The 18,781-nt window shown below is 37.0% G+C and overlaps 1 protein-coding gene across 2 annotated transcripts in view; it reads right to left on the reverse strand.

The window, feature by feature from the left end:
• The window catches only part of camsap1b (calmodulin regulated spectrin-associated protein 1b), an 84,817-nt gene extending 66,401 nt beyond the window's left edge, over nt 1–18,416 (reverse strand). For both annotated transcript variants that reach the window (XM_062050712.1, XM_062050711.1), the window contains exons 1-2: nt 18,038–18,416; nt 3,683–3,846 (exon numbers count right to left, since the gene is read on the reverse strand). In XM_062050712.1, the coding sequence (XP_061906696.1) occupies nt 3,683–3,845 (163 nt within the window). In that variant the 5' untranslated portion in view covers nt 3,846; nt 18,038–18,416. The remainder of the gene's footprint in view (nt 1–3,682; nt 3,847–18,037) is intronic.
• Between the last annotated feature and the right edge of the window lie 365 nt (nt 18,417–18,781).

An 18,781-nucleotide genomic window follows, 5' to 3' on the forward strand; every position in this document is an offset into this window, starting at 1 on the left:
TCCAGATTATGTCCAGGTCACTCAAATTAGGGAACACAACAACAGATATCATATAATCTATAAACATAATTATACTTTCAAAATAAGCCTTTGAGGACTTCTCATCTTTTTTTTAATGTTTTTTGGCATCATTATCGTTTTCAACCATGTAACTTTCTAAAGTTAGAAAATACTGAATAAATGTTTTAAAGAAAGTAATACTAAGTGAATATCTGTTTTTGGCCTTAAAAATATTTTTTTTACCGAGTACTATAATTAAATTGACTAAATCATGATTGTCAATGAACTCTCCTAAAATAACAGAAACCACATTAAGCTTCATAAACAAACCAATCCTTAAACACATTTTTTCAACTTCCACCCAAAACAAAGACACAATATGACAATACCAAAATAAATGCAGGGTGGATTCAGGCTCCTGACAACAAAATCGGCAATCATCTGACTCTGTCATATTCCATAATTTTAACATTTGCCCTGTGGGTAAGAAGTTATAAATAATTTTAATTTGAAAATAACGATTTTGCACATCGATAGTGGGTTTATAGATTAGTTTGAATATGGCATCCCATGGCAACGGGCAGTCAAAAAAGTCCTCCCATTTTCCATTTGTGTTGTATGAGGCAGCCTTCAAAGATTTCTTTATTAAATAAAAATTATATATTTTTCTATTTATTTTAGTTCCTTTTTTCCAACTAGAATTTCTTATTAGAGGTTTACAAACTAATAATTTTGTAGTTCCATAATTAATTATTTGTTTCCATCTTTTCCCAATTACTCCAGTTAGTTGATAAAATGAAAAGCTTGAGCAAGCATCGCCATACATAGCTCTAAATTCATCATACTTCATAATTTTACCATTCTCATTGATAATATCATTGACAAAAATGATTCCTCGTTCAAACATATTTTTCCAAAAGAAAGGCTTTCCATCTATTACAATATTAGAGTTCATCCATATTAACTGCTGCAAAATATCGTCTCTTTTTTCTGGCACATAAAATTGAAAACACCACTATGAGTGGATTGTTTCCTTTATGAACCCTGCCATGTTTCCCAGCAGACTCTCTGGGAGGGGATCACTTGTAAAAAAGGATACAATTTCTTTTGATAGAGTACATGTTTTTTGTCCAACAGGACATTTGTGTACCACTCAATGTTTAAATACATCTTTGGAACTATTGATGCTTTTAAAGACAGACACATAGCTTCAAGGTTGAGAAGTTTCAGGCCCCCATATTCATACTCTTTGTACAAAACCTTTCTTTTAATCTTTTCTGGTTTGCCGTTCCAGACAAAATCGAAGACCCTCCGCTCATAAATCTTAAAAAAGTTTTGTGATGGAGCTGGTAATGACAAAAACAAATAAATAAATTGAGGAATAATTAACGAGTTGGCAATAGACATTTTACCATACAAGGTTAGGGATTTCCCTTTCCATAATTGCATCATTTTGTCCAGCTTTCTTAGTCGATTATCATAATTTACTGAGCCTAGATCTTCCAGATTTTCTGGGACAACAACACCAAGTATGTTAACTGGTCCATCTGTCCACAAAACAGGCACTTTGCATTCCATTCGAAAGGACGTTCCCTTTAGATTTCCGATCCTTAACATTTTACATTTATCATAATTAAGCTTAAGGCCAGATTGCTGTGAAAATATGTCCAAAAGATTAAGAAGGTTCCGCAAACAATGAGGAATAATCTTATCTTTGTGAATCAGCCTTTTCTGACATGAACTTCATCAAGAACAAACACAGAACACGCCTCACTGATGCACATCTGCAAGACTCACTCAGAGTTGCAGTGTCAAGTTACACACTAGAGTACAACACACTAGTTAACAGCATGCAATGCCAGGCTTCCCACTAACTGACAAAGAAACAGATAACAGATTTGGTGTCCAGTTCAAAGTGTGACATGATTTAAAAATTTGAGAGTTTACTTTTGTATTTTACATGAGTTATTATTTGTACAAACATGGTGCAAAGTAATTCATGATTTGTTAAAAAATGTTAGTGGCTAGCTAGTTAAAATGGGGTATTGTGATTTCACAAGACTGTCTTAGAAGTGATCATTTGAAAATGTTCAATTTGAAAAATGTGCACTTAGAGAAAATATAAAAATAAAGTGTTGCATATTGATATTTATCTGTTTCTATATATATTTATTGTGAGAAATCATTAAGATGATCAGTGTTTCCACAAAGATAAATATAATTAATTATTAATAATAACAGAGTTAAAGGTAAATTGAGCAAATTGGCTACTTCTGGCAATTTATTTAAGTGTGTATCTAACTGGTAGCCCTTCGCATTAATCAGTACCCAAGAAGTAGCCCTTGGTTTCAAAAAGGTTGGTGACCCCTGAGATAGAACATGTTGAAACAGAAAATAAGAAGATATTAACAGTAAATGAACAAGTAGATTAATAATCAATTTTTACATTTTGTCCCTCATAATGTTGACAAAATAATAGGTACCGTATTTTTCGGACTATAAGTCGCTCCGGAGTATAAGTCGCACTAGCCGAAAATGCATAATAAAGAAGGAAAAAAACATATATAAGTCGCACTGAGTATAACTCACATTTTTTTGGGGAAATTTATTTGATAAAACCCAACACCAAGAATAGACATTTGAAAGGCAATTTAAAATAAATAAAGAATAGTGAACAACAGGCTGGATAAGTGTACGTTATATGACGCATAAATAACCAACTGAGAACGTACCTGGTATGTTCACGTAACATATGGTAAGAGTCATTCAAATAACTATAACATATAGAACATACTATATGTTTACCAAACAATCTGTCACTCCTAATCGCTAAATCCGATGAAATCTTATACGTGTAGTTTCTTACGTGAATGAGCTAAATAGTATTATTTGATATTTTACTGTAATATGTTAATAATTTCACACATAAGTCGCTCCTGAGTATAAGTCGCACCGCCGGCCAAACTATGAAAAAAACTGCGACTTATAGTCCGAAAAATACGGTAGATAAATGACACAATATGTTACTGAATACGTCAGCAGACTAATTAGGAGTCTTGGTTTGTTTACTTACTACTAAAAGACAAGTTGTCTAGTATGTTTACTATTTTATTTAAGGACTAAATTACAATAACAAACATATGTTTCAAGTACCCTAAGATTTTTTGTTCAAATAAAGCCAATAATGAAATTTTTTGTTGTCCCCTTTATTTAAAAAAGTATTGAAACACATTTTGGTGAAGGTACCAAAATATTGGTATCGGGACAACCCAACTTCCTACTGGTGTCAAAAAAAATGATTTCAATTCAATGATTTGAGATAAAAGTATTTTGAGTTAGAAGGTACTACTGTATGTTATTCTTCTCTTTTCGTCTTCTTCTCTTATCATCCTTCGTTGAGGCTGCTCCTGCTTCTAACATTTATGCTTGCTCAGCATGTATTACATCTTGTGTGATACCAGGACAGTGGTTTGCCTTTTTCCGCCAAGAACTTTGTTCAACTTCCAAATGATACACGCTCCACAGTAATTGTGATGAATGAAAGTGAGCTCCATGGCCACACTGAAATGAGTAATGACGAAAAGGAAAGGCTTTCATTGTGGGGATGGCACAGTCTTATATTGGACATGTGACACATGCCTCGTACACTATGTTGCATGCATGGAAACATTCAATCACTCACCAATGCCGTAGGCTTTGGCAAACAGCCATCGCAGGTTGGCAGATATTTTGGCTCTGGAGGAGTCGTACATCTCTAAGGGAACCACATCCATGGTGCCTTCTGCAGAGCCAGTCGAGTCCACTTTCCTCCTGGTACTGTCCCCCGCACACAAGTCAACATCCATCCTTCATTCGGGGACAAGGGGGTGATAGAGAGAAACTATTTCAGTTATGTTGAACACACTGTTAAATGAGGTAAACAGCACATGGCACAATATGCAAATATTGAATTGTTTGGCCCATGAATAATGACAATTCTATACTACTACACTTCAAAGTGCGAGGTGGCAGATTGAGGGCTCCCTCTCTTTGCAAAAAAAGTACTTTAAAAGGGACATTTACCTGAGAAGTAAGTAATAAATACACAATAACGTCTGCCTGTAGTCGTTGGAAAGAAAACCGACTAATACTTTTCAACCAACAGTCACTAGTTTTGTCTCTAGGAGCTAAAAAGGTCTGAAAAGTGGCTAAATGTAGCGACAAAGCTGGTTGCAGAACTGCACTAGTGGAAATGCTAATGTGATTGGTTGTTGGCGTCACAAGGGGCTCTGCAGCTCAGTGCTGTGCCTTAAAGGGGAACTGCACTTTCGGGGGAATTTTGCCTACCATTCACAATCCACTTATGTTTTTCTTTTTTGTATGCATTGTAATTTGTAATGTACGATAAGTGCGAGGTGGCTAACAACAGAGGTGTGGACTCGAGTCACATGACTTGGACTCGAGTCAGACTCGAGTCATGAATTTGATGACTTTAGACTCGACTTGACAAAATGTAAAGAGACTTGCAACTCGACTTAGACTTTAACATCAATGACTTGTGACTTCACTTGGACTTGAGCCTTTTGACTTGACATGACTTGCTACTTTCCCCAAAACCTAAAGCTTAAAAAGTTATTTGGGAGCGCTCCGTAGCTTTCATTTTGTACGTGTCTGTCTATCTATCAGCGTGTGTGCTGCCTGTCAGCGTGTGTGCTCTCAGTACAACAGCCAATCAAATTAGATCTACATTGTTTTCATCCCACAGCATTCATCCAATGAAATTGCAGGACAACCAATGAACAAGAGTTGTCAAACAACGCGCCAGTGAGAAAGATTTATACCAAAGTTGGTTTTGCTCGGGTATAAAAACTACGACTTGGTCAACAAAAAACGAATTGCCGTATGCAAATCACTCAGTTCGAATATTACAGACGGAGACGCAACAACTTCCAACTTTGTTCGACATTTGAAGTTGCACAAAGAAGGGTAAGTTTTGAATGTAAGCTAACGTTTATTGGCTAAGTAACGTGACTTTTATTTGCTGTGTAGTTAAATCAGTGAGGCTGCAAACTCACTGCTAACGTTATAACCATAGACATCTTATAAGTAGACGCAGCATGGAGCGCTACTGCCTACAGGCGCAGACGAGACGCGGGGCCGCCATCTTGGAGTGGTGATCCGCTCCACTCAGTGCAATTCATTTGGCAGGAGCAATGAACTGTCAGCGCATTTAATTCATTTTACCTCACTGAATACCACTCATTTTCACGCGCTTTTTTGTCATACGTGTAGCTATGATAACGGACACATGTTTTATTATTCATGGTTTGCTTAACAGTAATATAATATTCTTATATGCTATAAGTGACCAGACGTCCGAGATCAAACCTGGGAATATAAACCCAGAGAAGAGGGAGAAAAAGGGTCAGCTATTTTTAAGTTGAAGAAACAATATGATTAGGTTATATATACATGCGTATATCCTACATAAACAATGTATGAATACATTAGATATCTATATATCTTATAGACTGTATCTCTGTTGCTGCAGCAACAGAGAGTTTATTCTGTCTTGACACTTTGTATTGATATTTTGTATTACATTCTTCCCTTAAATGATCATGTTTACAGTGATTGTTATATATGTATTTTTTATGTATGTCGCTTTGGTTAAAAGCGTCTGCCAAATACTTAAACATATATAAACACCTGAAAGTCTTTATACCAGCTAAAACCACCAAATCTGTTTCACTGGATTCAGAATAAAACCAAATGCTGCCTTACCGAACAATGTTAGTATTTGAATATTGTTACTTGAAGACTTATTCCTGGTTACAATTATACTGTTAAGAAAGTATTGTCTTATATTTTGCCTAAAATGAGAATGCATCATAATCAGTGGCGGCTGGTGAATTTTGTTTTAGGTGGGGCTGAAAGTTTGTAAACCAAACCCCTGTAGGGGCGTCATCCTCCCCCAGAAGATTTCTTTGTGATTTTCACATACAAATATTGAAGATCTTTGCTCCTTCTCAACTCTGTGGTAATGTTATTTTCATAAAATACAACCAATAGTACATTAATGTTAAATCTTACTTGTGAAAAGTAATCCCCCGATTCCTATTTTCAACAGTCCGCTCATTTGAGCAGGAAAACGCTGAACACCAGCCCGGCATCTTTGTTTTCTACCTGTCAACTGTCAGTTTAGGCTGCTCGCCGGCTCCTCATCACCACTTCAAGATGCAAATTGCTCGTGTCACAGCAACCAATGCTGCGTCTACTTATAAGATGTCTATGGTTATAACGTCATTGCAAACACGGCAATCTGTTGCGTCCACTGCAGTTCGCTACCTTATTCATACTTTTTGTCAAGTGATTTTTTTTAAGCAGGGTTGCATGAGGTACCTATACATAACGTTACGTTAGTCAATGTATCAACCACAGTAACGTAACGTTAGACGGCGGTCAGCAGCACCGCATATTTTAGCCACCTACAAAAAGACAAACATAGTCAAATAAAGGTCAGTTAAAATGTATACTATATTAAGAATATGTGTACATATTGCATAGGGCCCTGACATCTAAAAAGTACAACTCTGTTCATTGTTATGTTCATGTATTTGTTATGTTTTTCATGTGTACGCACACATCAACACACATACAGTACGAGACGAGATCAATGAGATAAGGTAAGAACAGAATAGAAACTGCTGTGGAACTAGTTACAATGCAATATGCCATGGAAATACAATGTTAACACTTTTGTACAAATAAGTACAGTTGCACTTGTTTTTGCAAATGTGTTTATTCTGTAAAGGAATGAGTTAAATGTTTAAAATTGTTTACACTGTTAAAATGACTGGTTAATAGTGCTATTATGAATTGCAATGTCAGTACTATTTTTTTTCCTGCAATTTCAAATGCATTTGTTTTAATAAATAAATACAACGTTTTAAAAGCATACACAATCTGTGTAAAAATATTAGTCTGTGGTTAAAAGGACTTGAAAGGACTCGAAACTCAAAATGCAGGACTTGTGACTTGACTTGAGACTTTCCAGTCTTGACTTTGGACTTGACTCGGGACTTGCCTGTCTTGACTCGAGACTTGACTCGAGACTTGAGGGCAAAGACTTGAGACTTACTTGTGACTTGCAAAGCAATGACTTGGTCCCACCTCTGGCTAACAATGTAGCTAATGGGAGTATTAAATTGTGCCAATAAAGCGCTCTAAAAAAACCCGCCAACAATACTCCATTTACATCTCATGATTTGAATTATATTAACCAAGTATTAGCGATGTTGTTATTATAAGCGCTAACGCTGCGGAACTACTTTTTGTGGCACTGTGATCACACAGAGCTAACTAGCTTATGCTGCTATGTTGACATTTTGAGCTGCTGCATCACCTCTGAGTTGGTGAAAGTTAATTCTAGATGAAAAGTCATGCCTCTCACCAGGATAGTAGAAGGTTGTGGCCATAAACCGAGAAGTTTGTCAACTTTGACATTGAACTTAAGAGAAAAAAACGTTCATTAGAGCCCACTTTTTTTTTGTAATCATTTTTTAGGATTATGATGAATTCTTCTTTTAAACGGGAAAATATTAACATCCCATCAATCGGCATCCCAGTGAGAGCAGACATTGTACAGTAAGGTATTGTTTTTTTGTGTTTGTATTTCGTGTTTAGCACTGAGCAATACTGCTACTTTAAATATCATTTGTCCCAGAGTAACCTTTGTTGTCTTTCTTGAAGTCTGCCATGATTAGTAGTGGTGGTGTCGTTGAAGGAAAAGGGAAATTAACACGCCGTCTTATGCTTTAAAAGAGCAAAATACATAGATATTACATATTGTTATGAATGTGTATGTTACTACATTACATATATACTTACAGTGTGTATATTGTACATATGGTGTCTGTTACTACATTATATATATATATATATATATATATATATATATATATATATATATATATATAAATATACACACACACTTACAGTGTGTATATTGTACATATTACATATTGTTATGAAGGAGTCTGTTCCTACATTATATATATATACCTGCAGTGTGTATATTGTACATATTACATATTGTTATGAAGGTGTCCGTTACTACATTATATGTATACTTGCAGTGTGTATATTGTACATATTACATATTGTTTTGAAGGTGTATGTTACTACATTATATATACCGGTATACTTGCAGTGTGTATATAAAACTTATCACATATTGTTATGAAGGTGTGTGTTACATTATATATATACTCTCAGAGTGAATATAAAACATATTACATATTGTTATGAAGGTGTCTGTTACTATATTACATATATACTTGCAGTGTGTATATTGTACATATTACATATTGTTATGAATACTTACAGTGTGTATATTGTACACGTTACATATTGTTATGAAGGTGTCTGTTACTACATTATAGATATACTTACAGTTTGTATATTGTACATATTTCATATTGTTATGAAGGTGTATGTTACTACATTACATATATACTTAGTGTGTATATTGTACATATTACATATTGTTATGAAGGTGTCTGTTACTACATCACACATGTACTTACAGTGTGTATATTGAACATATTACATATTGTTATGAAGGTGTCTGTTACTACATTACATATATACTTTCAGTGTGTATATTGTACATATTACATATTGTTATGAAGGTGTCTGTTACTACATTATATATATACCGGTACTTGCAGTGTGTATATTGTACATATTACATATTGTTATGAAGGTGTCTGTTACTACATTACATATATACTTACAGTGTGTATATTGTACATATTACATATTGTTATGAAGGTGTCTGTTACTACATTACATATATACTTACAGTGTGTATACTGTACATATTACAAATTGTTATGAAGGTGTCTGTTACTACATTACATATATACTTACAGTGTGTATATAAAATGATGACGGAGGTTCTTGAATGCTTTTTAGGGCGCTTTATAGGCGGAATAGAGTGACTCCTATTACGTCTATTGTTAGCTGACTTTTGCTAGCATTTGTTAACAAGTTAAAATGCATAAAAAACAAAAACATGTGTTCTTGTCCCACGTAACGAGTGTGAAGGACAGGCACCATTCCCGTTCAACGTTGCCCAGAAGATACCAACAGACACAACTTTTAGCTGATTTACATTTGCTCACAAGGGAGGTAGGGGTAAATCATTTTCCAGGATAATGTTACTGTCTCCATGACAACCACCACCAGGAGGTTCTGTAATCATTGCCACTGGTTTGTCCATCTGTTAGAAACTCAAAAAGTTACGGACAGATTTTCATGAAACTTTAAGGAAGATTAGATTTGGGGACTGATCCGGATCATTTCTACTACGCTACCATATATTTAGGTTTCTGAGTATGCATGCTAACGGTTTGGCAGAGACATTCCGTTTTAGATAGCTCAAAAAGGTATTTGCACATTTTCATGAACATTTCAGGATATGGTATAAGGAAGTGTGACTACATTTTGGGGATGGTTCACTGTCTGGATTCAGGACTTCATACTATTGGTAGGTAGGGCCTGGCACATGCTCTCTAAGACTGCTGTTCTAGTTTTCCACCACTGGAAAATTGTTTAAAAATTGTGGTTCTACTGTTATTTTTGTTTGCTTTTTAATGTTTTAGTGCAGGGGTCCCCAAACGAGACGTTATTTTGCGGCCCCCACCTTAATAAGAAAGTTTAATGTTAGTGCAGCCCGTGAGTTTTAAATGAATAGCGCTTGACAGCGTTGTGTGCGGAGCTGAAGGAAACCACCAATCACGGTGTGGTAAAGGCTGTCGTCAATATTGAGGGCGTGCCGTGATGGCACTGCCTTTAGTGTAAGGCTGCAGCTAACGATTATTTTTCTATCGATTAATCTATAATTATTTTTTCGATTAATCGGTTAATCTATAGATAATTTTTTTCGATTAATCTATAGATTACTTTTCCTTTTACCGATTATTTTTTTATTCAAAATGAAGATGAAAAAATAAATGTAGGCCAGTTTTTTCAAAAGGCATGGCTTTTATTTACAAAAAAAAAGAAGTATGGCCACTCAGTCAACATTGACAACAACATGACTAAATATTCTGTAACAATGTAAACATTTAAAACTTTTAACCTTTAACAAAATTAAAAGTAGCTTATTTGCTTTTTAATGTGCAAATATAAAAGTCAACATCCAGTGCAAATCTTAATATTCTGCAATAGTATAAGCATTTCAAAAGTGAAAGTATTGCTTATTTTGCTTTAAAATGTGCAAAAATAAAGATAAACATCCAATACAAAAAAGTGTAAAACGAAATATTCCGTAACAACAGTGTAAACATTTCAACAAAAGTGAAAGTATTGCTTATTTGCTAAAATGTGCAAAAATAAAGATAAACATCCAATACAAAAAAGTGCCAATCTAAATATTCTGGAGCACTGTAAACATTAAGTATTGCTTTTAAAATGTGCAAAATAAACATCCAGTCCAACATAGTACACAATAACCAATTCTACTCATTCCAGTGAGTGACTAACCGTTGTAATGAAGAAAGGTTAGCATGTCTACATGCTCTGGTTCTTTTCTTGTTTACAATATTCCCAGCAGCTGAAAATAGGCGCTCAGAAGGGGTCGATGTGGCTGGAACTGAGAGCTAATTAGCCTTCACCTCAAGCCAGGACTGCGAGTGAGCTGAGCTGCAGTTTAAGTTTCTAGAAGGTCAACGGGCTCATAGTGATGCTACTAGTAGTTGACTGGGAGGTGTTTATTATCATTTGGGGAGAGTCCGCTGCCTGATGCTCACCTGCTAAACATCTATCTGCTCCACGCTGAAGCGCTGACTACATGTGCTCTGAATACGCACTGCTAAATGGCTGGTAACGCTCTGAATACGCACTGCTGATTGGCTGATAATGCTTTGTGTGTACCAATCAGATGGTTGTGTGGGTGGGACAATGCTGTGTGCTGAGACAGAGGCAGAAGGAGCGAAGCAGCTTGTTAAGACTTTAGCAGCTAAAGTTAGCTTTAGCTTAGAAACTCGTTCGGTACACCCCCGTACCGAACCGAAAGCCCCGTACCGAAACGGTTCAATACAAAACACGTACCGTTACACCCCTAGCAGATACAAATGACACATTCATGTTTTTGTGTAATGATGACAACGTATGCTCACGCGGACGATTGACTAGTTGATGGTTGATGGTTTTCTTTTCAAATGTTCGTTCATAGCCGTTGTGCTGCTATGATAGGCCATTTCCGCTCGACACAGTGTGCATACAACAACATTATTAGGCTGTGTATTGAAATACTTCCACACTTTTGACGACTTTTGGCGTGATTTTTCCCCCTCGCATCGTCTGCTTTGCGCTTCGCCATGACGGTAGTGTGACGTAAATATGCGACGCGTCGACGCACAAAAACGGCGTCGACGTATTTACGTAACCGATGACGTCGACTACGTCGACGCGTCGTTTCAGCCTTACTTTAGTGCACTCTAGAAACTGTCACCGCATCATATTTTTCTCCATACTAACAGCGCGCCGGCCCAGACACATGTTGTAAGAGGCTTCTGCAGACACACGCTAGTTATTGCAAGACATACTTGAGGAACAGCCATACATGACTCCAGACAGAGACGATTTTTGATGCAATATTTCTTTGTTGAGCACAGGGGCACCCCGACGTGTCTTATTTCATTTCATTTCATTTTTATTTATCTCCTTCATTGATGTGCATCTTTGATCGATAGACAATTATACCTCAATTATTCAATTATACATTTACACACCAATGCCTAAGAAGGAGCAGGATAAGAAAAAAAAAAAAAAAATATATATATATATATATATATATATATATATATATATATATATATATATATATATATATATATATATATATATATATATGTATATATACACTTATATATACATATATATATATATACAGTACATATATATATATATATATGTATATATACACTTATATATACATATATATATATATACAGTACATATATATAAATATATATATATATAAATATATATGTATATATATATATTTGATATATATATATCTATATATATATATATATATATAGATATATATATATATATCAAATATATATATATATATATATATATATATATATATATATATATATATATATATATATATATATATTAGATATATATAGCGCACTTTCCGCGGACGCGATGATGTTACGTTATCGATGAGAAAATGCATTTTTAGACAATATGATTTGCCTGAGCGGCTTGGAGACACCGTGAGTAGCAAGCGGTACAAAGTGGATAAGAAAAGACAGGAAATTTTATTTTATTTTTTTTATACTTGGGACTTCCTGCGGGCCTGATTTTGGACGCTGGCTGGCCGGACCCCTGTTTTAGTGTCTTACTGTATGTGGGAAAAAACAGTACCAAAGTCGGCAGAATTTAATAATAATAATAATAATAATACCTGGGATTTATATAGCGCTTTTCTAAGTACCCAAAGTCGCTTTACATGTTAAAAACCCATCATTCATTCACACCTGGTGGTGGTAAGCTACTTTTGTAGCCACAGCTGCCCTGGGGTAGACTGACGGAAGCGTGGCTGCCAATTTGCGCCTACGGCCCCTCCGACCACCACCTATCATTCATTCAACATTCATTCACCGGTGTGAGCGGCACCGGGGGCAAGGGTGAAGTGTCCTGCCCAAGGACACAACGGCATGGTAAGAGGCGGGGAGCGAACCTGCAACCCTCAGGTTTCTGACACGGGCGCTCTACCCACTACGCCATGCCGCCCCAGAAAATTTGCTTGATAATTAGTTTTGAAATGATAAGTCAAGCAGATATTTTTTTTTTTTTTTTTTTTTTTTTTTTATAATGTCCTGCCCAGCTTCTCGGGCAAATCATATAGCAGATGTAGATGCCCATATCGGCTGTTCAGATTTACTTTACAAAAGAGAAGTGTAGGATACTTCTCTTGTTGCCTTACTTGTATTTTGACTTTATTAAATGTATTTATATTATCATTTGGTGCAGCCGGGCCGGAGCAGGAGGGGATAGAAAGAGAGAAAAAGGAAGACAGAGGGGGGAATTGTGGGGACAAGAGGGGGATTAGACAGAGAGACAAAAACAACAACAGCAAACACAACAACAACAACAACAGAGCAACATCAGCAAATACGACATGTACAAATATGATGGTAAAAGTAATAGCAAATAAGCAGTTAGCGAAAATTAAGCAGATTAATTAAGTCAAGCAGATATTTAAGTACAGTATTTATCTTTATTTTAACAAAAAATATTTTTGGAATACATTGTTTTTGATTATACTGAATTTTAAAAGATATGCAATTGCATGCAGTACATGATTTTTAATGTCAAAAGGAAAAGAACAGATATATGTAGTAAGAAAAGATTAAGCATTTTATTAACGCATATTATTTCCAGGCTTTCGCGGGCCACATAAAATAATGTGGCGGGCCAGATTTGGCCCCGGGGCCTTGAGTTTGACACTTGTGCACTTAACCGACTTACTTGGCTTTTCTTCTACATTGGAAATGAAAAATCTCACCAAATCTTTTTTTTCCCCCTGAAGCGATCATGACCACAATTGTGGAAGTTAATGATTTGCACATTGGCGCCATGTTTTGAACTTGTTAAAGAAAAAAACTAAACTTTAGGACAGAGTTGTGCCTTCAACCACGTAAATAAGCTACTCAAAGGCCAGCTACAACCACAATGCATTGTGTTCCCATTTAACACTCTCAAGCTTGATCATTTATACACAGAATAATGCATTACAAGAATCAGTTTGATTCCAGAAACGTGTTGAATAGAATCAGATCGAATCGTTCAGTGCTTAAAGAATCACACCCCTATTTTCCAGGAGGCCTCGGAACCCTGTATCTTGACTTTTAGCATACTATAAATCAGGGGAGTCAAACTCCTTTTCATTGAGGGCTACGTTGCAGTTTTGGCTCCCCTCAGAGGGCCGGCCGCTTGGAACATTAATAACAGAAACATACACGTATAAGGATTAGTCGCATAATATTGTCACATTTGATTAGTAAATGTATAGTTTACCTACACTGTAACAAAAAAAAATCAGTGGATTCTGCGGTCAGGAAAATGGCAGAATTTTACCATAAAATTTACACTCTATTTTACTGTAAAATTCTGGTGATTGAGATGCCAGTTTTTGATTTGATTTTTGCATAAAAAATATGCCTGTTGTTTTCACAGGGTATTACTGTAAATGTAGAAATTGTACCACCGTTTTTTTCTTACGGTAGGATCAAGACCGAGCGGTTTTCCAAAAATATATATTGTCATGTTTACAGTGTACAATTTGATGGATAACTTTCTTTGAAATCATAAGGCTAAGTAGATATTTATGTATGTTTTTACCCCAAACATGTTTCAAATGTATGCTAATATAATACCTGTTGCATTATTAGATAAAGTTGAAAAGATAGATAACTGCATGCAGTACATGTATTTTTTCTGTTAAAATAGAAAAAGAAAGAAAGATAAAGTACTTCATTGATGCATATTATTTCCAAGCTTTCGCGGGCCATTCAAAATGATGTGGCGGGCCAGATCTGGCCCCGGGGCCTTGAGTTTTACACTTGTGCTATAAATGATCTAAGACAGGGATGTCAAACGTACGGTCCGCAGGCCGGATCAGGCCCGCGAACAAGTTTTATCCGGCCCGCGGGATGAGTTTGCTAAGTATAAAAATGAGCCGAAATTTTTGAATGAAAGAAACTGTTGTTCTATATGTGTCCACTAGATGTCGCAATAGCAATTCTTTGTATCTTTGTCGATGATGCTACATGTGTGAAAAAAAATAAACCTCATGATGTTAGTGCACCAGTTTCGGAAAATGAACAAACTACATAAATAACATCCAGTAATTTGGTTTTGATATTTTTTTATTTTGATAGATTGAAAATTAACACCAACGAGTTGACTGATGAACATTGTCACATGATTTATTCAGAAAGTATAGATAACGACAAATAAAGAGAGAATGCTATTAACTGCAACATGGAAGTGTAAAAAACAACAATAACATTATGATTTATACATTTTCAGAATGTGCTTGTTCTATTTTTAAACAAAGAAAACAATCTGAAGCCGTCTTTATTTTTAAGTTATCGTGCCGTGATTTTACCAGTCCGGCCCACTTGGGAGTAGATTTTTCTCCATGTGGCCCCCGATCTAAAATGAGTTTGACACCCCTAATCTAAGAGAAGGCTAACACTTCGAAAACTCCTGGTTAATGATACAAAATGCAATGCATGATGTGACTGACACCTACAACATCGATTATAAGTCATGACATGCATACCTCTGCGATTGTTCTACTAAAAACTAAGCATCCCATCTGTGCAGGTGTACCTAATAGAGTGTCCAGGGTGTTTATAACTCAATTCCCGACACAGACAGACTTTTAGTTTGTCAATTCCACTTCCCAATTCGTTGAGGAGACCAAATAGACCCATTGTCTGATTCAGTGTTTTTCAACTACTGTGCCGCGGCACATGTGAGATACAGTCTAGTGTGCCGTGGGAGATGATCTAATTTCACCTATTTGGGTTAAAAATATATTTTGCAAACCAGTAATTATAGTCTGCAAATGATGTGTTGTTGTTGAGTGTCGGCGCTGTCTAGTGCTCGGCAGAGTAACCGTGTAATACTCTTCCATATCAGAAGGTGGCAGCCGGTAGCTAATTGCTTTGTAGATGTCAGAAACAGCGGGAGGCAGGGTGCAGGTAAAAAGGTGTCTAATGCTTAAACCAAAAATAAAAAAAAGGTGAGTGCCCCTAAGAAAAGGCATTAAAGCTTAAAGTCCTACTGAAACCCACTACTACCGACCACGCAGTCTGATAGTTTATATATCAATGATGAAATTTTAACATTGCAACACATGCCAATACGGCCGGGTTAACTTATAAAGTGCAATTTTAAATTTCCCGCGAAATATCCGGCTGAAAACGTCTCGGTATGATGACGTTTCCAGACATTTTGGAATAACACGGTGGCCAGCTTAAGTCGTCTGTTTTCACCACATAATTCCACAGTATTCTGGACATCTGTGTTGGTGAATCTTTTGCAATTTGTTTAATGAACAATGGAGACAGCAAAGAAGAAAGCTGTAGGTGGGATCGGTATATTAGCGGCTGGCTACAGCAAGACAACCAGGAGGACTTTGAATTGGATAGCAGACGCGCTATCCGACGCTAGCCGCCGACCGCACCGATGATCGGGTGAAGTCCTTCGTCGCGCCGTCGATCACTGGAACGCAGGTGAGCACGGGTGGTGATGAGCAGATGAGGGCTGGCGTAGGTGGAGAGCTAATGTTTTTGGCTGTCGAGGTCCCGTAGCGAAGTTAGCTTCAATGGCGTTGTTAGCAACAGCATTGCTAGGCTTCGCCAGGCTGGACAGCATTAACCGTGTGGTTACAGGTCCAGGGTTTGGTTCGGTGTCTCCTGATAGTAGAAGTTATAATAGTATTGTTGATCTTCTGTCTATCCTTCCAGTCAGGGGCTTATTTCTTCTGTTTCTATCCGCAGTTAAGCACGATGCTATCACGTTAGCACCGAAGCTAAAGTGCTTCGCCGATGTATTGTCGTGGAGATAAAAGTCACTGTGAATGTCCATTTCACGTTCTCGACTCTCATTTTCAAGAGGATATAGTATCCGAGGTGGTTTAAAATACAAATCCGTGATCCACAATATAAAAAGGAGAAAGTGTGGAATCCAATGAGCCCTTGTACCTAAGTTACGGTCAGAGCGAAAAAAGATACACCCTGGCGTCCTGCACTGCACTCTAATCCTTCACTCTCACTTTCCTCATCAACGAATCTTTCATCCTCGCTCAAATTAATGGGGTAATCGTCGCTTTCTCGGTCCGAATCGCTCTCGCTGCTGGTGTAAACAATGTGCAGATGTGAGGAGCTCTTCAACCTGTGACGTCATGCTACTTCCGGTACAGGCAAGGCTTTTTTTATCAGCGACCAAAAGTTGCGAACTTTATCGTCGATGTTCTCTACTAAATCCTTTCAGCAAATATATGGCAATATCGCGAAATGATCAAGTATGACACATAGAATGGATCTGCTATCCCCATTTAAATAAGAAAATCTCATTTCAGTAGGCCTTTAAGGATGGCTATGCAAAACGAAAGTAAAACTGAACTGGCTACAAAGTAAGCAAAAACAGAATACTGGATGACAGCAAAGACTTACTGTGGAGCAAAGACGGCGTCCACAATGTACATCTGAATATGACATGACAATCAACAATGTCCCCACAAAGAAGGATAAAAACAACTGAAATAATCTTGATTAGTAAAACAAAGTAGATGCGGTCCCCTCCAAGGTTTCTCATTGTCATCCCATTGGGTTGAGTTTTTTCTTGCCCTGATGTGGGAACTGAGCCCAGGATGTCGTTGTGGCGTGTGCAGCCCTTTGAGACACTCATGATTTAGGGCTATATAAGAAAACATTGATTGATTGATTGATGGATGCTTGGTTATGGTTTAAAATCATATCCAACAACTGCAACAACAACTTTTTACTATCAACTGAGTTTGGTTTTTTAATGATTTCTGCTGGTGGTGTGCCTCCAGATTTTTTCAACGCAAAATAAATGTGCCTTGGCTCAAAAAAGGTTGAAAAACACTGGTCTGATTCACTAATCGATCCTATTTAGTAACATTTTACGATGGCAGTTGGCTAAGTTACTGATACCTGTAGCATCAACTCAGGTGTATTTTTGTTACCATTGCCAGCTTAATGAGCCGCATATCATTGCTGCCGAACTTCAATATTTAAAACACTAAACGTGATTTAGAAAAGCGAACATTGGCTATTTTCCAACAAGCGAAAGGAATGTTCTAGCGACGAATGCGCCGAACAAGCATGCACTTGCACTGGGCTAGCTAATGCTAACTGTAATGCTAGCTAATGCTAACTGCAGCTAGCACGGAGGGAAAGCTCAACATTTTGGCTAAGGAGGAGGACTTTACCTTGAAAATGTGAAATATCCGAGTCCAACTTCACTCCCACGGCAACCAGCAGTCAACCAAGAACCCGCCCGGCGTGGAGAACAGCCCGCCGCCAGCCGCACATCGTAGCCGGCTAATGATGCTAGCTCCTGGTGCTAGCAGGGGGAGGCAGGTCCGATGGTCTCCCAGCAACAACACCCGATTCCCGGCCTTATTGACAACCGCGCCGCGGTAGAATGGCAATCGGGGGGAAAAAAAGAAAGAAAATCGAGGCGCTGCAGTAAAGAGGTGCGACTAACAGTATGACATCAGTAATAGACGCAACATTGCAGACAGAAATGCATGCATATGTTGAAGATTGCAGAACAGCGAGCAGCAGGGCGTTCGCGCTCCTAAAAAAAAAAAACTATCATAGCAGCTATGCGCATGCGCCGTTACTCCACAGACGCGAGAAACCTTTTTTTTAAATAAACTTTATTTTTTATAACAACCTGTGTAACTTTGTTGTAATACAACTTTTCAAAAATAATAAAAGTACACAATCAAAAAAGCTGACGTTGTTCCATTTGATAATGTTTATCATTCTGACCGCTAGAGGGCGTAGAAGAATGTGATTGATTGATTGATTGAGACTTTTATTAGTAGGTTGCACAGTGAAGTACATATTCCGTACAATTGACCACTAAATGGTAACACCCGAATAAGTTTTTCAACTTGTTTAAGTCGGGGTCCACTTAAATTGATTCATGATACAGATATATACTA

The sequence above is a fragment of the Entelurus aequoreus genome, linkage group LG06 (genome assembly GCF_033978785.1).
Source record: "Entelurus aequoreus isolate RoL-2023_Sb linkage group LG06, RoL_Eaeq_v1.1, whole genome shotgun sequence".
Lineage (NCBI taxonomy): Eukaryota > Metazoa > Chordata > Actinopteri > Syngnathiformes > Syngnathidae > Entelurus > Entelurus aequoreus.